Source organism: Hibiscus syriacus, unplaced genomic scaffold, assembly GCF_006381635.1.
Source record: "Hibiscus syriacus cultivar Baekdansim isolate YM2019G1 unplaced genomic scaffold, ASM638163v2 tig00111390_pilon, whole genome shotgun sequence".
Classification (NCBI taxonomy): Eukaryota; Viridiplantae; Streptophyta; class Magnoliopsida; order Malvales; family Malvaceae; genus Hibiscus; species Hibiscus syriacus.
Genome location: NW_024063077.1, coordinates 459,891 through 481,615, shown reverse-complemented (window position 1 = coordinate 481,615; position 21,725 = coordinate 459,891). Strand labels below are relative to the sequence as shown.

Below are 21,725 nucleotides of genomic sequence, written 5' to 3'. Positions count from 1 at the left end.
CACGTCAATGGTTTCATCAAGTTCTTCTCAGTAGAATCACTCAAAATATGGGCTATGAATTCATTAAGAGCAAAAAGTTCAACCTTAGGCATGTACACTTTCTCCATAGGGACATGTAAGGATGTATATTATGAGTCTTTACATGACTTTGTTTAATCACATCAAACATAAAAGACTAAGTTGGATATTTATCATGTATTCTTCAACCAAATGTTCTTAAAACCCATCCCTAGTATGAATCACTTTTCTCAAATTCTTAAGTTAAAAGAGATCAATTAATGTATGTAAAAAAATAGTAATGTTAATAAAATAATATCATCTCCATAATTTTTTTAAAAAAAATAATGTTCTTTTTCATAATGAATGAATTGGCTCGGTAAAATATTTAAAAAAAGCAAAAGAAAATATTAAAAATTTTTAATAAAATGAATAATTTTCATTGACTATGTATCATTATATAGCTGGTGCAACTGTCATAAATAAGAAAAAAAAATACATACATTTTTTTTTTTTTATATTGTCACTCCTATTATGAGTTTATTATATAATCCATCAGCAAAGTGATTCACTAGAAAATAAAAATCCCTTCATCTTATGGAGATTTCCCTCTACGGATTATGATGTTTTTATTTTCTCTGATTAATTTGGGATAAGTATAAGGTAGTATATTTTCAAATATTTTCTCAACCCTTTGAATTGAACCCTCATACCTCTAACATTTCCGATGCTCGAACCTAAGTCCTCAACGAATAACAACAATCATTTTACCACCGAGGTCACTTAGTTCGTGTGATTATGATGTTTTTAAATGTTAGTCTAGCTCTAGGCTAGTATTACATAACTGCGCAGTTGCAATTGCCTGCTGCTCTATTCTAAAATGCTGAACTCACCATGACTGATTGCTACATGTGACCTGTCTACTTTGATGAAAAATGACTCACGAAATGGCATAAGCCCTTAAATCTCATGTTCCTGAGATGGTTGGCACTGGAGAGGACTCCCCTGCTTCATAGTATGAGAGGGTACATGTTCTTCTACTTCGAATCTCAGATTTTGGTCATGATGTTAACTGTGAATAAGGCATTTGTATCGGCGAGAACACCACCGTAAGTCGGGCGTGATCGGAGAGAAAATAATTTTCAGGCCACATTCCCTTTTCCACTTCCGGAGGGAACAACACTGCATTCTTCACACTAAAACCAATAGCTTGCTTCTTTCTACTATGTTTTTCACCTATCTTATGGCCCCTATCCTTGCCTTCTTTACCGTCTCCGTCTCTCGACTCCGACCATGTAGGCTTCCAGATTCGTTGCTGCAAAGCGATTACTCGATGGCATTAGCATTATATATGAAAAATCTAATGGAGTTCATAGCAATTTGTGTAGGCAATGCCTGTTATTCAATGTATATACATAACATACAGTCATACACAACACCAGAGACAAAGGTTCATGTAAGAGTTACCTGAAATTCTTTATAGTCAACAACACCGTTTCCATCAATATCTGCTTGAACCCACAAGTCCTTCGTCTCTTCAACGCTTAGTCCGTGCCGATGACCTATTATGTTGAACTGCAGAAAGATGGGACGATGCACGAGTTATGTTCTCGTACTAAGCTGCAAGATGTAGGAAAATGGAAGGCTTAATTATAAAATAAGTGCTCAAACTATACTATTTTTCACGAATAGGTGCTTACAATATTTTTTGAATAATCTTGGTGCCTAACATTACAAACGTTACCACTTTAGGTACCCAAGCCGTAAATGTCGTTAGTTTTCTCCCTTAAGTGACATATGGCATATTTTAGTAATTTTGATTTTTTAAATAAAAAATATCATTATATTTATAAAAAAACCATAATTTCTCTTAAATTTTAAAAAAACCTCAAATTTATAAAAATCTTAAATCCTACTCCTAACCCCCCACCGTCGCCCTTTCCGACCACGACCACCACCGCTGACTTAGTCCTTGTCATCCTCCATGTCATACACCACCGTAGTTGCCGCCAATTGATCGTTGGAATCGCATGGGATTGTAATTTTCATCCTAGTGTTTGTGGGGTACAAAACGTCGATTAGTCGTTGATCAATCATCGATCAGTTGTGATTTCACAGGGGTATTGATCGCCGGGGTAGGTGACGTCGGGTGGATCTTTGTCGATGGCAAAAGGTGGCGACCAACATGAGTTTAGAGGTTGAATTAAAGGTTTTCAAATTTTGAGACTATCTCAAAATTTTTTGTGTTTTTTTAAAATATATAATTTTAATTTTTTAATTTTAAATAAAAATTTTAAAATTACTATAATGTGACAAGTGTCACTTAATCGAGAAAATTAACTGTTGTACAGCCTATACACCTAAAGTAGTAACGTTTGTAACGTTAAATACCGGGATCTTCAAAAACTATTGTAGGCATCTATTCGTGAAAATCGCTATAGTTTGGATACTTGTTTTATAATTAAACTAAAATAGAAAGATATAAGTCGGAGGAAAGTTGTATTACCTGCCTAAGAGCTTCACATAAACCCGAGTAGGTAATATAATCACCATCATTGGCAGCCTTAAGAAAAGCAAACGCATTATCTTCTGTCAATGAAGCTTTCCTTAGTTGGTTCTGTAATAGATCTTTGCACCGTCAGATTAAAAATGTTCCAAAGGATGTTTGCTTTACTGGATTCATGGAAACAGTAACAAGATGCCACATCAGGTAGATTTTTTTATCATTCCAGATTAAAATGAACGAACCAACAAAAATAAGCAATTACCGAGTCTGTAAAAACACATACTTACAGGGAGGAAAATAAAATGGACGAGTAAATTGAGAAACAATGTCAAGCTTCTGACCTTGAACATGCCAAATACTGCTTCAGTCCAACTTGTTTTCAGTAGTTTCCGATAACTATTGGGATTAAGGAGCCATATGAAATCCACACCGCATATATTTCCCCGATGATTAAGGTGGCTAACCCACTGTTCTTAAAATACAGAAGGTGTCAGAGAGTTACTAGACATTTAACTCAAAGTTTTGGAATAATACCAAAAATAGCCCCCAATTTTTACCAAAATGGTCATTTTGGCCCCTATTCTTTTTTGGAACATTTTGACCCCAACATTTCACTTTGGAGTAAAAAATTCTCTCTATAGATGAAAACTATTAGTTAACACACGATTAACGCTCCAAAATAAAAGTCTTTTTTAACCTAAAATGAAACAGTGAGGACTAAAATGTCTCAAAAAAGAATAAGGAGAAAGTGATTAACCTATCAGATGTAAGGGGACTTTTTGCCCTAAAATGAAATATTAGGGGCCAAAATGCTCCAAAAAAGTATGATTTTACGGCAAAAAGATCCCTAATATTTGACAGAATAATCACTTTATCCCTTATTTTTTTGCTGGGGCATTTTAGCCTTGAACGTTTCATTCAGGGTTAAAAAAGCTCTTATTTTGGAGCGTTAATCGTGTGTTAACTAATGATTTTCATCTATATAGGGAGTTTTTCCCCCTAAAGTGAAATGTTGAGGGCTAAAATGCTCCAAAAATAAAAATAAGGGCCAAAATGACCATTTCGATAAACGTTGAGGATTATTTTTGACATTATGCCTTTATTATTATACCAGATATTAATGAGATTAGAGTACTACTAGGGAGCAAAAATATTCACCTTATGTGCATCTGCATCGGTGTATCTATGCGCAGTATCATATGATGATGATACAAAGCCTTGGGACCTAAGGAACTTGTAAACATGGCCGCGTTTGCTCCCATTCCAGTCACTATACGAAATGAACAAGAAAGGAAAATTAGTAGGGTAAAATACATAAATGGTCCTCTAATTATATGACACTGTTTTGTTGAGTCATCGACTATTAAAAGTTACAAAATAGTCTCTCGACTATAGGATGTCACTTTGTTGAGTCCTATGACTATTAAAAGTTATAAAATGGTCATCCGACTATTTATATGTTTCAATTTTGTCCTTTTCTGTTAAAAAATTGATAGTTGTCTGAGCTGAACATTAACTTGTTAACTGAGATATGATAACATCTGATCACAAAACCATTTGAGTTGTATTTTATGGATCGACTCTCCGCTTACATTATGTTGTCAAGCCAATGTTTGAAAAATTATATCGTTGAGCCAATGCTTGAAGCAATGACAATGCCAGTATATATTATTAAAATATGATTTTAACATAACTTAATTCAACGGGCTAATGTCCAGCTTAGTCGAATGCCAATTTTTTAACAGAAAATGACGAATTTGAAATATATGAATAATCAGGTGATCATTTTGTAACTTTTAATAACCGTAAGTCTCAATAAAACAACATCCTATAGTCGATGGATAATTTTATAATTTTTCATAGTTAGAACAAAGCACCCTATAGTCGAGGACCCAAATTAGTATTGCTCTACAAGGGCAAGATATGAATGTTTGCTTCAACTAAGAAATGAATCATATATATTCACCCGCAAAGCATAATTGGCAAAGGATTAAGGTTATACTCCTTCTGATAAGATTCAACATACTGCAATATTTTGTACACCTGCCAGAAGAATCGGTAGTATATAACAATGATAAGAAAAGGAATTAATGAAAAAAATGAGCTTAGCTATAAAGAAGGACAGCGAGGTTCTTTCACCTGGTGCAACCGAACTATACACAAACTTGAATCGTGAGGAAAAAGCAAATGGGTGTTGACAATGAGAATATCTTGGCAAGGATCATTGTTTCGGCGTTGTGAAGCAGGAGTAGCTAACTCAACATGTAGCAGCTGTGCAACTCGGTCTCCACAATCATTGAAATGCAGTTCCCTGTAATTAATAACTCTTAAATAGTCCTTGTGCACAGCCGTCAACAGACCTATTGTCTCCAATAGAAATAAGATCAAGTTAGAAGAAATCAACAGAACCACACCTTATGAGATTTTAGTGGCACGAAACGACCGATGGAATAAGTACTCTAATAATAAATATCGAAAAAAATTAATAACTCTTAAATAGTTCTTGTGCACTGCAGTCAACAGACCTGATGTCTCCAATAGAAATGAGGTCAAGTTAGAAGGAATCAACAGAACTAGTCTAGAGGGAAGAAAAATGGACTACGTATGTGCTTAATCTTTTTGTAAAAAGAAAAAAAGAAAGGGAGAAAGTAACCTCAACTTGCTTCATTTGTGTAAGGTGGCCTCTCCCCAAAAACCCAAATTATAAAATATAACTCGAATAACTCGAAATTCTTACTGTTTAACGGATTGATTTTTAAGTTTACGTTGAGTCGCTCAACTGCATATTATATATATATATATCACATATGAAAGAATATGAAGAATATATATATATATATATATATATATATATATATATTGTATATGGTTATAGAAACGGTTTAAATTGGAATCAAATAGTAGCATGCCATTATAAATATTTAAAATTAAATTTAAACAGAAACTCGAATAACTCGACTCGAAAAAAATTTCAAATAAAATTTGAGTTATAAAATATGATTCCTTTACTCGAATAACTAAAAAATATTTAACCTAACTCTATCGAACGTTCACTTTCTTAACTAACAGGATTGATTTAAGTGATAATCAACTTGATGTCGCTTAAGCAGGTCTTAAGTTCGAAGTCTTGTGTATGCAAAATATTCTTACTGAGAGTCTCATCTACTAAAACTATATGTACGACATGAATCGGATTAATCAGGATAAATCCTTGAAGAATTGAGAGGGGAAAAAAACTATTTCTGTTTATCTTGTTGGAATGTTGAACGGTGGCATTTATTTTCCTTAACTTTGATTCCCCACTTTTCCTTCACCAAAGTATCACGTTCTATATACATGCACCACATCAAGACGTTAGGGGGAAGAACACGAGTTATGACCAATATGCCTGGGGCTGCGTATTGAGAGCCTGAAGAAAATTTTAATATATTTATTTTTTTTATATAAATTTGAGGGTAAATACTAAGTAGTATCAGTTAAAAAACTTTCAACAATTTGAAAATTAACGCCCATACTCCTTACATACGCGATGCTCAAACCTAGAACTTTAGACATGACAACAAATCATTTAATCAGTGAGATTGTTTGGTTCGTGTTTCAGTTAAATTTGATATAAAAAAAAGGAAAGAAAAAGTGAAACTTACCATCAGCCCGGTTGTTGGTACGTCCAAGCTTGAAATTAAGGTAACCTGCATCACCAAGCCTCTTCTCGTACATATTTACAAGTTCTTCGTTCCCAACCCAGAATTCCTACAGAAATGCAAATTAGAATCATGAAAGAAGAAGCAATCAATAATATTGGAATGGAAGTGTTTGAAACTAAACCAATACCTGCAGACAAATAATTGAAGATCTCTCGTATAATAAAGAATCCAATATTCGTTGATTCCTGGCCAACCAATATGCCCTATAATCGCTCTCACGGCAATTCTGGTCCTGTATCCATTCAATTAATGCACAACAAATGATGAAGGGCAAATTTCCTTAGATAATGTGAGACTATGAGAAAGAATAAACAATATATGGGAGAATTCGTTCTGATCATCTGACGTCTTTGGGAAAATGCCAGGAAGACACGATGTCTTCCCTAGGCTTTATGTAGTGTGAATGGCAATCTTAACAACATATCAACCCAGAAGACGTTATGTCTTACCCCCGACTTCCCAAAGATGCCAGGGATCTAAGTATGTTCTCCCATCCACTGTTCACTTCATCATATATTATTCCATCAAATTTGTCAAAATTTGCCAAATATAAAGGTAGTCGAATATGATATTAGAAAAAGAAAAAGAAGTAAACCTTATGAGAAAGGCGCTTGTAAATGGGGGCAAGGATGTTAAAAGTGGTGCAGGTAATGCAAGGTTCGTAAGTATGATCCTTCATGGAAGAAGCAATCGCATAGCTTCCAATCCTCGACACTCTTCCCTTCATATTTAGCCTCCTATCCTTTCTCATTTCGATTTTTAAACAAATCCAATGAACAAAAAAGATAACGAAAGGGAAAAAAAGGACAAAGCAGATTCCCGTCTGAAAATTTTTAAGAAAGAAAACGAGGAGAAATGAGCGATCACGAAGCCGAAGAATCCCCGAAAATGAAAGCAGTAGCATGACCACCCGGACGAAGGCCTTTGGTCGCTTTGCTTTCAACTAAAACGAATGCCAACCACATATTTGCCTTCGTCTTGTTATAGATGTAATTCCTTTTTTGACTCGTCTTGTTTATATTGTTGCTTTTTTTTACATTTTAATTAATTTATTTATGAAGTTGGTATATATGTTCTTATCTTATATTCCTTCTTCTGCTATTGCGGAGATTAAAATTAATTAGAATTTCTGAAAAGTTTACGGAACCTGCTCACAACCTAGTGTTGGGGACAGCCTACTATCTTACCTTCCCCTTATCCCATTACATATGGGAACAAGGGACAACCATTTGATCAGAGAAATTTATAATAATATAATTTGTCTGCCAATCTTTATGCTCCACCGGTCAAATTTAGACACGTTTTTGCACTCATCTATAAACTAATTCAATTTAATGTCAACATTTTGAAAGACGGTTAACTTACCATTGTATAAAAAAAAGTAAAGCCCACAAATGGTCTCTTGACTATATGTTGATGTTTGGTTGAGTCACCGACTATTAAAGGTTACAAAATGATCTTCCAATTATATAGTACTGTTTTATTGAATCTCTCGATTATTAAAAGTTACAAAATAGTCAACTGACTATTTATTTGTTTCAAACTCGTCCTTTTATGTTAAATAATTTGTGGAAGTCTGAGATGGACGTTAACCTGTTTATTTGAATATGATAAAATTTAATCTCATAATTTCAAACGACTATCATATCCCAGTTAGCAGGTTAACATCTAACTAAGACAACCATCAATTTTTTAATAGAAAAGGACGAGCTTGGAACACATGAATAGTCAGGTGATCATTTTGTAAATTTTAATAGTCGAGAGACTCAGAAAAGCAATACCCTATAGATTGAGGGATCATTTTGTAACTTTTAATAGTCGGTAAACTTAAAAAAATAGTATCACATAGTAGAAGGACTATTTGTGTACTTTTGCCAAAAAATGGTCTGAAGAGAATAAGTGAGGAATCAACGCAACTTTGAAACCTTTAAAATGGTCTGAAGAGAATAACTTTGTTCTTTCTTTCGTTCTTCGTCAACAATATTTTACAACTTCTAGAATAATGATTTCCAGTTTTGTACAAAGGAGAAAAGATGTTAATATCAGGAGTTACATGAGTTATATAATTTAATTTCAGGAATTAAAATAGCTGAATAATGATGCAATAAACCTGGACAGGTTCATCTGGACGTTTCAGCTGTTACAGTGAAGGGTTTTAATAATGATTTTTTATGGATGATTTTAACCCTATTTCTAGTCTATAAATAGATAGTTGGATTCAACTTCTCAACCCACTCTCTACATTCATAATTCACTCTTCAAGTATTTTCTAAAGTTGTTCTCTTTGTGCTTTCCGATCAGAAGTGCAATACCACTAGCAATCCACTCCGGTTTCGGGTGTATAAAATTTGGAGCGACCTTGTTAATCTCGGGGGACGATCCGCCTACTATAACAATTACACACATCAGGTGAATTCGTTTCTAAGACAGTGATTTTACCACGATACGATTTACAAATTTATTTATTTTAAATTACTATTTACCTTTTTTATCAATACTAACGGTGTGCTTTTGCAGTCCATATTTCCAACATAAAGCAGTCTTCAACGGATTTTCTCCCTTCAAGCAAAACGAAAGGCCCATAAGTATAATGTGATTTCTAGTGGATCTTATTAAATATTTTTTATTATAAGATGTACAATATTCGCTCCAAATAAAGACGCTATTCCTTATGAATGGTATAAATTATTATTTCTTTCGTGCAAGACTTATGTTCATACAATTAAAATTTTATGTAATTGTAATTTTCGTTTCGTAAATTTCAGTTTTCTAATCATGAGTATAGAATGTACATTAGTAAATATTATGATGACAAAAGAGATGAATTAGCTAAATATAAAGTAAAACAAAAATAAAATTAAACTCATATTAATATTCACAGATAACAAGTAAATTAAAAAATAATAGATAATTCTCATCTCAAGATACCAAGCTATACATTAATATCAAGTCTATGGATAATAATATTAATAGTAAATAATATTGTTGTTGTAATAATCAAATATTGACAATAAAATATGTCGAACAATGGATTAATCTTTGAACTAATGTAATGCTCACGCAAAATACCTTAAAATTGTTACACATTTATTACCACAAGTGTCATTTGATATCCTGTCAAATATTAATTTATCTTTTCGCCAATTAATAAACAAATCAATTAACAAACACATGAATCAATAAAAAAATCATCTTGTTATTTTAAATAAATTAATCTACACAAAAACTAGCTTTAATGACATTTTATTTTAACTAACCTATTAAAATATTAGGCATAAATAAAATATAAATTATTTTATTTTAATATATATATATATATATTCTAATAACCAACGATCAAAATTTCAATTTGATCGAACTGAAGCAAATATATGAACATTTCATATATTGCATTAACAAAATATAAAATCATATAAATATTATCAACAAATCAAATTTCTCTTAACTTTTTCTTTTCATTAAATTAAAATATAACCAAAATAATAATAATTTTGAATAAAGGAAAACATTATCTCAAGATATCAAATACCCCTTTAATATTTCATTTTTGGACAAAATATTCACTTTTAAGTGATATCTGGTGTGACAATCAAACATTGATTATAAGAACATGTAGAGCAAAAATCTTCTTTTAGGTCGATTTATTATTCGCTTATCAAACCAAATAATTATCACATGCTTAGTACTAAAGTTGCAGATGTAATTATATCAACTATATTAATCTTCTTTTGGGTCGATCAATATTAACATAACCTAAATTACACACACATAACATTCTACATATATTTAAAATAAAATATTGTTTATAATTGGTATCAGTTTAACAACTTATTGCTTCAATTAAGTCATATCAAAATAAATACAATATTCAAATTTAATATTTCCATCATAACCAAAGATCAAAAGTAAATTTTCTGATCAAACTGTATCGAATATATTAATTTAAAATACATTTTCTATAATCCATAACATTAATAATATATATACATGTATATTCGTTTAACTGAAATAAAAGTAATTAGTAATTTTAAAGAATTTAATATTTTTGAGCAAGAATATTTGGTCAGTTGACTAAGTTGCTCTTCTTTCTTCCCTCATATTCTCTTAGGTTATGGATTCTAGATCCACTAGTAGCACTTTTCTTCCTTCCCCTAGAGTATCCCATTCCCCTCCCCTCTAGGTAGGATTATGATTCGATTTAGGATTTGTCAAAACGAATTTAATATTTATTTAACAAACAAAGGTCCAATATGAAAATTTTTGATTATGTCATAGTTTTTGAAATAATCTGAAAATCGATTTTCTAAATCACATTATTGTAATCTCGTAGACCCGACCTAGACGTTACGATCAGATCTAGTTAGGCACATATCATATCCTAAAAATATTTATCGTTTTAAACAAATTTAAAACATGTGATAATAATTATATATAAACATATATATTATATCATATAAATATCCATTAAGTAAAGTCCACAGCTATATAGTCGTATATAAACATATCAAATATAAAATATCGATGATATAGTTATACAGAGATAGCAGTAAAAACTTGTGTCTCCAAAATATAATAAAAATGGAATATAAAAATGTACAGTGATACAAAAGTGAGAAATAATGGATCCTCCTGAAGTCAAGTTTAATAGTCTACTATCTAATAAAATTTGAAAATGATAAAATTATAGAGTGAGCTAAAAAGCTCAGTGTGTTCTTACCAGTGTATACAAACATACAAATATTAAAAACATCAGCAATAGTTTATCTAAAACACCTTTTAAAAATATGTTCACTGCTTTCAACGGAACATAAAAAATGTGAGGTTCCCATAAACCATACACCCATTTGTATATTCGGTGCATTTAGCATAAAGACATGCGGTAAGGACTTGTCCTGTGCATAAAGCAAAGAAGCTTGCAGTAAGATCTTACAAGTTCTAGACTAAGCCTAAGATATTACCTTCGATAATTTCCCCCAATGAAAATAATAAATATGCATGTATTTAAGTGAAAATGAAAGTTTAATTTATTAAATCATGAAAAGAATTTGATATCTAAAATCATATTTCAAATACGATAACCATAGATCATGCCAAAAATTTACGGTAAACAAGAGATTATACAAAAATATACAGAAAACAAGAGATCATGCCATTAAAATATACTATACCATCATAATTTCATAGTGATTCTGTTAATTAAATCATAATGGTAATGTAAATCAATCTGCGACACTACTAGAGCCTATGTACAATAGGAAATTAAATTACTATCATAATAAAATGAATTATAAACTTTACTTAATTAATTTATGAAAACCTACTAGTAACTCTCGAAGTGCGCAAATTATGTGGACCTGCTGGTCTGAAAGCATCGAATCTAATCGATACTCGATCAAGTGAAACACGAATATCTTCATAAAAATACACTCTTATATTTGTTATATATTCAAAGCCTATTAATCAAGTTAAAGTACTAAAGTCATAAATATACTTTCAAGTTAATAGGCTTATTTCAAGGTTTTTGAGTTAGAATTTGATGAAAATGACTGAAAATCGGACTCCGGATGTCGACAAACGTCAGGGTAGAGGTTTTCGAAAAAAAATCAACACCAATCAATGGTCAAAGTCAATGTTGGTCAACGACTTGCCTCAGCTCGTCTCGATTCAATTTAGTTCAGTTTGGCTCTGTTCAGTATTGACCGATTTGGTCGGTTTGGATCAAATTGATTTGGGCCAAAATAAATGGATCAATTGTACAAGCCCATTATGCAACCTAGTTGAGAGGGTTAGGTTCGGATGTAGGCTCGGGCACGAGTCATGATCGTGTACCAAAAGACTCCCCCAAGCAATGAAGAAGCCCTACGCGCAAGGCGGGCGTGAGGGTGCGTACGACGATTGTGGTTGACAGAAAAATATGAAAAAATCCAGAATTGCATGAAATGAGAGTTTAAGGCTCTTACCAAGCTTGGTTCAATGACGAAGAGCTGATTTTTGCGAAGGTCAAAACTTTCTTCTTCTCACCCCGCTCCACGCCGATAATGACGACGAATCTGAAAACATCAATCAACTCAAGATTAATTTAGTTACACTTCCATAATTCTAATATTTTTATTTTATTCTTAATGATTTGGTTGATAGATTTAGGGTTTTGATTTCATATTTATTTTGATTTGATTTTATCAAATGGTATTAGTGTCTCGTCATGTTGATTCATTGAGAATAAATTGATTTTCTATAATTTTTCTCATTGATTTGGTTTTAAAAATGTTTGCTCATATGCTTTATGTAATTTTCATGGGTAATTTCTTGAATTTCTATTTAATTTTCATGGGTAATTTGCTTTATGTCGTAATCTTTGAGTTTTTCTTTGGTTGTGATCTTCTAAAAAGATATATTTTCTCTTGCCTGAAAACTCTCTAACAAGTTAAGAGTAATACGAGTTTACCTATTTCTTGGGGGCCACTATATCTTTATATAGATTGAATATTAAATTAGTCTTTTAAGTATTTATAATTTTGCTCCTCACCAAATTATAAATACAACTTATGATATCTACACTTTAATACTTATGGCACATGTAACATAATTGGTGACTTAAATATGAATCATTAATCTTTCTTTCATGGGGTTTCTCCCTTATTCACACGGTTTCCTGTTTTCAGTTTAAAAATAAAAAGCTAAAACTAATTTAAGCGCAATAACCACACCAAGTGCTATTTTTACCCAAGGCTTTGCCACTTCAGGCCTATTAACCAAAATGCATCAATCCGCAATATTAACGCCTGCTCTCCAATCCAAATGGTTAATGATGCACGTAGATGGTATTAGGCTATGCAGCTCTTTTATGTAGATCATTATCAGTAGCTATTCTAATCATTACAATTCGAAAAGCTGTAAAGATTATTGGTAAAACCAATAATTTATTAAATCAGTTATTTTTGTTTGGCGAAATCCAATGCCAATACATGAATGAAAGAAATAATGTTTTACTAAACACTTACTCTCTTTCTTCTAAAAATTATTACATATATCAACCGACTTTACAATTGGATCCTTGGAGTTATCATATTATTAGCCTCAAGGAATTTAAATGAAGTAACTACTGAACAAGGCATTCAAGAACTTAATATGATGATTAATGGCCTTGGGTACCACAATAAAATGAATGTCAATCACTTATTGGATTACTCGTCGGGACGGAGTCATAATTAAATATTGACAGATATCGAAATATGAGATTTTTTAAGAAAAATATATTGACTTATTAGATATTTAAATTCAAAATTAAGAATACTATGCCTATTTATCTAATATTTAAACTTACAATGCCCTGAATTGTTATTAGACCAAAAAATTTGAGAACTTGGAATTATCCATCTTTAGTTCGGCCCCTACTTAATTAAATATTTAATAAATTCTTGTATTTTTTTAATTTGAATACTTATTTTTATATGAACCAAAACAATAGTAGACCAAAATTTATCGAATATATAAATCTTTTTACAGGGTCGTGGCTCCTTTGGGCCCTAACAGAGCTCCGTCCCTGATTACTCAAGTAAAAATTATACATGTTCAGAGGTCCAAAGTTTAGAATAAATTGTAGCTACTTTTATTGAAAATATTATTGAGGATGAAACTAAAGATGATACAATGCCTTTGCAACCAATTACGCGGAAATAATCACTCATAACAGCAACAACTCTTCACAATGTTTTGTTACAATATGAGAATGCAACATCAGAACTTTTGGATGCAATAAGGAAAATTAGAGATGAAATACAACTTGATTTAAATTTTAAGAAGCAAACAACAATAGAATAGTATTTGATTAAGTTATCCTAATTATATTTGTAATTTTATAGAATTTTTAATTTATAATATTGAAGGAACCATAAATTTATATAAAAGTATTTTGAAAAATTATTATCTTATTAATTTAGATTTTGAACTCAAGTCGAAGTCGAAAAAATTATTATTTTAAAGAGATTTTTAATTTATCAAATATTAATTTTTGGAGATTTTATCGTATAATACCATTGGTGAACTTTGGTTTCATTGGGTCCTAGTTGAGGCGAGGAGGGATAAACTAAAGCACACTCAGGACCCCACAGAATTTGTTCTTCTTTTACTGCCGAAAGTTGTGACGATGCATTATTATTATTATTACTTTTTTTCTCAGTTATCTCTAGTCAGCTCCCTTTCTTTTCTTTTTCTTTGTCGAAAAATCATTATTGTCTCAACGCACGAAACATCGAATGAACAAAATTTCTTCAATCGAAGTAATTCTTTAAAGACAGAATTTCACCTACTATACCATAACCATTGTACATTTCTTCATTTTAATAATATTATTAAGCTTCAATGTTGTACTATTATTATGAGGTTAGTTGATTAAAAAATATGTATACGACAAAATTATTTTTAATGTTTGTATAAATAGTCATTTTATACTTTATTTTTTTAGCATTTTAACATCTAATATTTTAATTTTTGGTTAAAACATACTCGATTAGATTAAAACCATTAGTTGACTAACGATCAACCCATGTTACTGACGTGGTATTTTTACATGTGTCCAATTACTGCATTGCATGATATGTGTCATATAATCATTTTTGACGACGTAGCATATGCACGTTATCTGTAATAACCTCCACTTTTAAATAAAAGAAAAATTAAAATATGAAATTAATTTAATGAAATTTGGGGACCAAAATGTAAGTTTCCAGAATTTGTAGGCCATTTTAGAAGCTGTAGGAAATTTAGGAACTTGAACATGAATTATCCTATTTTATGTCATTAGGAAAAAAATAAAAGAAATGGTTAGTTGTCGCGGGGTGTCGAACCCCTATCCACCTACGGTGTGGCCGCCTACCACTAGGCTAGGGCACTATTTCTAAAATTTTATATAAGGGCTTAAAGCCCAGGTTTAATACCCATAATCAAAAAATCCCCAAATCAAACCATGAATCCCTAGTTTTCTCCTCTGTTGGCTATATCCACTGAGATTACTCTGTCGTCCGACCGCCATTCGACGCACCGTCACCCCCATCGTGACCATAGCCTCACGCCGACTAAAACCCCCATATCCCCCACCGAAAACGATCACCAGTTGACGTGAATTTAGTTGAAGAAGCTTCGACGTTTTCAACCATCACCGTGATGCCTTGTTTCATCGATTGCCATCCATCTAAGCATCGGTTCGCCTCACCGTCGGTGTGGTTGTGCTCGTCATTCCCGGTCGCTCATGACCCAACCCGTGGGTCGAAGCTTTACCATCGTTTTTTCGTTGCTGGAGTGGGTAAGCTCGATTTTAATATTTTTGGTTGATTTTGGTAAGTTTTGTCGTGAAATTGGTTGAATAATGCATGAATTCGAGCATGTAGAAGACCAAGGTTAAATTGGCCGGTGAAAACATTCCTTGTCGCCGACGTACGCACCATCACGCGCTGACAGTGCGCGTGGGGCTATCCGACTGGTCCAAGGGGCTTTTGGAACCGGTCCAGTCAGACCGAACCAGTCCAGTCAAACCGATCTGAATCAAGTCAACTCGAACCGAGTCAACTCGTCTGAGTCAATTCGTCCAAGTCAACCCATTGACTTTGATCGTTGACTTTGACAAAAAATAATTTTTTTAAAGTCATATTTTATGTTTTTCGACGTACAAAGTCTGAATTTTAAGTCCATTGTTTTCAAAATTCAAAGCCAAAAACCTCCAAATTAACCGTCAAACCTGAACATGCATATGTACTTAAGCATTTTATTTAAGAATAATTAAATTAAGGTTAGAGACTGATCGAAAATTGTTGTTTGAAGGTACACAAGACTCTCTTGATCACTCAACAGCTCGACCCAACTCCTCTTGATCAGTTAGACCTCGTGAGCCAATAGTCACTCGTATGACCCGTAAATCTTATGATTGCATAGATTAAATAAGTTACTTCGCTAGTAACCTAGTTTTAATATGAATTAGGTTCGAGCACTGCTGCAGAACGTGGCGATGCTGGTGCTCAGTAGATTGGTTGTCTGATTCCATTTTGCGAGGTGTGTTCCCTATGAGCTACATTACTGTTTTACCTGCATTGAAATATGTTTCACGAAAATTATGATTTATTGATTTACTGGTTGATTGCTTATGGACTATGACTGAATGATATATGTTATCTGATTATTTGTTTTCACTAGAAATATTATTATGTCAATTACGGATCATGTAGTTTAATGCTTATTATGTAAAGGTTTATTGAGATAATGATTTGGGTAGGATACTGGAGTATAGAGGTTCAACTCTAATCAAGCTGGTAAATCCTTACTGACCTAAGACGATCATTAGGTAGGCTCCGAGGCCTTGAGAACTTTCTTGGGTAAGCTCTCAGACCCCAAGATGCTCCCTTAGGTTGGCTCCTTATACCCAATGGGTATAAGTAAGCCCTATGGATACAGTTATGGGGAATTTGGTGTACGAGAGGAGGGAGAACTATGAGTTTTAAAACTTAAACTTCATTGTGATTTTTATGATATTTTACTGAACTATTACTTGATTATTTTACCATTATCATTTATTTGCATTGTTGGGACACATTAAGCCCTAACTCACTTTTCAAACTGTTTTACCCCTTTCAGATACCTTTGGATAGGTACCCGAACCATGCACTTGGAGGATCAACACATTTCTTACAGTTCATTTGATTGTATTGTTTTTTATCTTCCAAGTTGATTTCATTTCGATGACATGTGCCTTTATTTTGAAGTACTTATTTTATGACATTTACTACTTTTTCTACTGATATTCGAATTACCTTCATATGAAATTATGACATGTTTTATTTTACTTAGTAATTTATAGTTTTATAATTACAAGTTTGGTTTTTATCATTATCTATTATATTTTTATAGATTTTAATTGTAATATTATAAATTACTGAATAACGTTTTGGAAAAAGCTTTAAGAATTTCTAATATAATCCGTTAAACTTAGTCGTAACGCATAGGCTAGGTCTAGGGGCTACAATTAATTAGTATAAGGGCTTTCAATTTTTAAAACCTCGGACTGTGAATGGGTCCAAACTAAAACTACAGTTTTAAAATGTTTTACAAAATAAGTCATGAATGTCATGTCACCATGTTTTTACGAGTTTAATTGTGTACGGACTCAGGTGCCAATCTAACCATAAGTTTACCTCTTGTAGTGAATTTGAGATCCTTCTCGATAAGTGTTAGACGAGGTCGTCGGTCTGGCCGTGGGTGAGGTTGAGCTGCTAGGTTTATTAACCTCGTAGATGATTTTACTTTAGACCCACCACCTGGTTCTGAGATTGATATGATGGCCCTGTTAGGGGAGCTCCCGACACTAGTTCTAAGCCTTTGAGAGTGGTGCTAGATGAGACTCTCGGTAGGCAATTTTTTTAGCTGATTTAGGGTGCAATCAAAGCTGTTGGTGCCGTCCCTGAGGTCCCGATTACTCATACCTTGATTGCTAATGGGGTCAGAACTTTTGGAGGTCCAACTAGAGAAGCTCCTACTGAGGTTGGAGACTGGCTATATGATATAGAAAGACATATAGATCAGCTGGTTTGGATCCAGCAAAGAGATATTTAGGAGCTATTGCGATGTTAGAAGGGAATGCCCACACCTGGTGGGAGTTAGTGGTAAGCAGTGTTCTCGTTGATATTCTGACATGAGATTTCTTTAAAGAGCACTTCAGGAAGCATTTTCTGTAAGAGCATTATCTGGCTGAGAGGCGATAACATTTCCAGGACTTGGTGAAGGGAGATATGTCAGTCTCTGAGCATGAGATGGAATTTTTAAAGCTGTTGAAGTATGGTGCTAGTCTGGTTCTTACCGAGAGATATAGATGTCACAAGTTTGCTCTCAGACTCATATATGACCTGCGTAGGCAGATTGTGACTTATCAGGATGAGATATTTGATATTCTGGTGAGCAGAACGAAATATGATAAGGATGTAGAGGCCTTGGATCCTGTTAGAGATCGTGTTGATCGAGAGGGGCCTAGGTGGTCAGCTGGCCAGTCTAAGTATTTTGTACGTCTTGGGAAGAGGACTCGTACTTCGCCCCCCTAGAAGAGCAATACCAGTTCCAGGCCTATAGCATCTCCACCCCCAGTTGTTAGTCAAGGTGGTTCTTCGGTAATGCCTTAGGTGTCTGTTTAAGACAATTGTTGTGATCGACACAGAGGAGAATGTCATAAGATGATGGGCATCTGCTTTCATTGTGGATCTAGTGGTCATTTTTGGAGAGACTGACCATAGCTAACTTCGTCAGAGCGAACATCTACCCAGACTTCGACGCGTTCTCATGCATCAGTTCAGACTTCAGCTAGAGGTCGTAGTCAGGGGAATACTTCCGAATCAACATTCAGGGCAGACAGTAGAGCCCGATCCCAGTAGAGCAGAGGGCCAACAGTATCAGAGGCCAGACAACCAGCTCTGGTGTATGTCACCATATATCGAGATGACAGATATGAACTAGAGGTTATTGCAGGTACATTTAATATTTATTTTATTCTGTATTTTTCATTACTAGACAATGGCTCCACCCACTCTTATGTATCAAGTTCTGTATCCCGAGATCTTCATATTTTGATTGAGGACACCGAGAGTGTTGTTACGGTTATGACTCTAGTAGGACAGTCAGTGGTTATGAATAAGGTATTTTGGGGTTGTCATCTGGAGGTTCAAGGTGAAATTTTTCTCGTCGACCTTATGGAGCTTCCTTTAGACAAGTTGGATTTAATTCTAGGGATGGATTGGCTGAATGAACACAATGTCAATTTGGATTGCGAGTACAAGAGAGCTACTTTGAAGACTTCTAATGGTCGTATTGTTGTGTTAGTTGGTGAGCGTCGTGGCTATCTCTCCAATATAGTATCGACTTTGGTTGTCAATCGAATGATCCGAAAGGGATGTGAGACTTTCATTACCTGTATCTTGAACACGAAAGGCTCTTTGTCCAAGATTGAGGAGAATCGTGTAGTTAGAGAGTTTGTCGATGTCTTTCCAGAGGAGTTGCCTGCGTTACCTCCTGATAGAGAGTTAGAGTTCGAGATTGAGACTTATCACATATCTACACCTGTTTCCATGACGCCCTATCGTATGACCCAGAAGAAACTTAAGAAGTTGAAGGTTCAGTTGCAAGAATCATTTAATAGAGGTTTTATCATACATAGTACATTACCCTGGGGAGCTCCAGTCCTATTCGTGAAAAATAATGATGGATCGCTTAGGCTATGCATCGATTATCAAAAATTGAACAACTTGACGGTTAAGAATAAGTACCCGCTACCCAGGATTGATGACTTATTCGATCAATTGTTAGGAGCTACTATATTTTCTAAGATCGATCTTCGCTCGGGGTATTATCAGTTAAAGGTTAAGGGTTCAAATATTGTGAAGACTAACATCCACACTAGATATGGGCATTATGAGTTTCTGATGATGCCTTTTGGTCTGATGAATACTCCTATGACTTTTATAGACCTGATGAATCGTGTATTCCAGCCCTATTTAGATCAATTTGTAGTAGTTTTCATTGATGATATTCTGGTCTATTCCTGGAATGAGGCAGAGAATGACAAGCACTTGAGGATTGTTTTACAGACACTGAGAGAGCGTCATTTGTATGCTAAGTTGAGCAAGTGTGAATTTTGTCTTCAGGATGTGTCATTTCTTGAGCATATTATTTCTGCGAAAGGTATCCAAGTCGATCTAAGCAAGATTGAGGCCATTGTGAGTTGGAAGCGACCTAAGAATATCTCTGAGATTCATAATTTCTTGGGTTTAGCTGGGTATTAGCGACGTTTTGTTGAAGTCTTCTTAATCATTGTTGCTCCTTTGATGAAATTATTGAGGAAGAATATTCCGTTCGACTTGGGTGATGCAAAGCTAAAGAGCTTTGAGAAATTGAAGACGACTGACTCAAGCTCCAGTTTTGACTCAACTTGAGCCCGAGAAGGATTTCACGGTGTATAAAGATGCTTCACACTCCAGACTTGGTTGTGTTCTGATGCAGAAGGGGAAAATATCTACTTATGTGTCCCGTCAACTGTGGTTGTATAAGTGTAATTACCTGACCCATGATTTGGAGTTGGCATCAATAATATTTGCTTTAAAGATATGGAGACACTATCTATATGGAGAGAAGTCTTACTTTTTTATGGATCATAAGAGTTTGAAGTATATTCTGACCCAGAAGGAACTTAATCTGAGGCAGCGTCGTTGGCTTGAGCTTCTGAATGACTATGATTATATGATTAACTATCACTCTGGTAAAGCTAATGTCGTTGCGGATGCTTTGAGTTAGAAGGCAATAGCTTATTTGAGGTCTTTAATGGAAGGATGAAGTTTATGACAATGGCGTTTTATTAGCATAATTATTGGTCAAGCCGACCTTGGCCGAGGAAATCAAGGCCAAGCAATCTTTTGATAGTTTTTTGCTCCCCATCTTTAATCAAGTGTTACAGGGGACGAATTCGGATTATGTTTTTGAGCAAGATGGAGTTTTATGTTTTAAAGGTCGATATTATGTGCTTGATGATGCAGGATTGAGACAGGCTATCCTCACTGAGGCTCACAGTAGTCCGTATTCTATGTACCCCGGTGGAGATAAGATGTACCAGAATCTGAGAGAGAGGTACCATTGGATCGGCATGAAGAAGGACATCTTTAATTTTGTGGCTAGATGTTTAACTTGTCAACAAGTCAAGGCAGAGCACCAGTATCCGTCGGATCTGTTACAACCTATCAAGATTCCCGAGTGGAAATGAGAGCGTATCACTATGGATTTTGTTCCTGGGTTGCCTTTGACCCCTTCAAAAAAGGATTATGTCTGAGTGATTGTTGATAGACTTGCAAAGTCAGCTCACTTCATTCCTATGGAGGTAAATTATTTGTTGGACAAGCTGGCTAGATTGTATATCTAAAAAATCGTTAGATTACATGGTGTTTCACTATCTATCATTTCGGATCTTGATCCAAGATTTACTTTGAGATTCTGGAAGCACTGCATAAGGCTCTGGGTACTAAACTAAATTTCAGTACAACTTTCCACCCGCAAACTGATGGTCAATCTGAGCGAGTGATTCAAGTCCTTGAGGATATGTTACGGGGCTACGTGATTAATTTTCGTGGTAGTTGGGAGAACTTTTTGCCTTTGGCTAAGTTTGCTTACAATAACAGCTACCAGACCAGTATTCGTGTGGAACAGTACGAAGCACTTTATGGGTGTAGATGTCGCACCCCGATTTGTTGGACCGAATTGTGTGATAGAAAGACTTTGGGACCTGAGTTAGTGCGTGAGACTAAAGACACCGTTAGATTCATCCGTAACCGTCTGAAAGAGGCATTTGACAGGTATAAGTCTTATGCTGGCCAGAGAAGAAAAGACATCAAGTTCAAGGTTGATGATTAGGTATTTTTGAAAGTATCCCCATGGAAGAAAGTGCTGAGATTTGGGCACAAAGGTAATTTGAGTTCGAGATTTATTGGGACATGTCGTATCCT

The 21,725-nt window shown here is 34.1% G+C and overlaps 1 protein-coding gene across 1 annotated transcript; it reads right to left on the bottom strand.

Moving 5' to 3' along the window:
• Nucleotides 1–975: 975 nt before the first annotated feature.
• On the bottom strand, nucleotides 976–7,051 carry LOC120160072 (uncharacterized calcium-binding protein At1g02270-like). The gene is made up of 10 exons (XM_039170523.1): nucleotides 6,803–7,051; nucleotides 6,335–6,439; nucleotides 6,148–6,253; nucleotides 4,643–4,863; nucleotides 4,470–4,546; nucleotides 3,662–3,773; nucleotides 2,845–2,970; nucleotides 2,504–2,614; nucleotides 1,465–1,572; nucleotides 976–1,312 (listed from the first exon to the last, which is right to left on the bottom strand). Exons 1-10 carry the CDS (start codon nucleotides 6,956–6,958, stop codon nucleotides 1,058–1,060), a joined length of 1,377 nt encoding a protein of 458 aa, XP_039026454.1. The 5' UTR covers nucleotides 6,959–7,051; the 3' UTR covers nucleotides 976–1,057.
• Between the last annotated feature and the right edge of the window lie 14,674 nt (nucleotides 7,052–21,725).

Bases quoted from the DNA above. Each gene is read 5' to 3' on its own strand.
- LOC120160072 (XM_039170523.1), bottom strand. From the start codon at position 6,958: ATGAGAAAGGATAGGAGGCTAAATATGAAGGGAAGAGTGTCGAGGATT. The intron at 6,254-6,334 runs GTATTGGTTTAG...GCATTTCTGTAG, and splicing joins CTTCAATTATTTGTCTGCAG to GAATTCTGGGTTGGGAACGA. The intron at 1,573-2,503 runs GTAATACAACTT...ATCTTTCTGCAG, and splicing joins TATGTGAAGCTCTTAGGCAG to TTCAACATAATAGGTCATCG.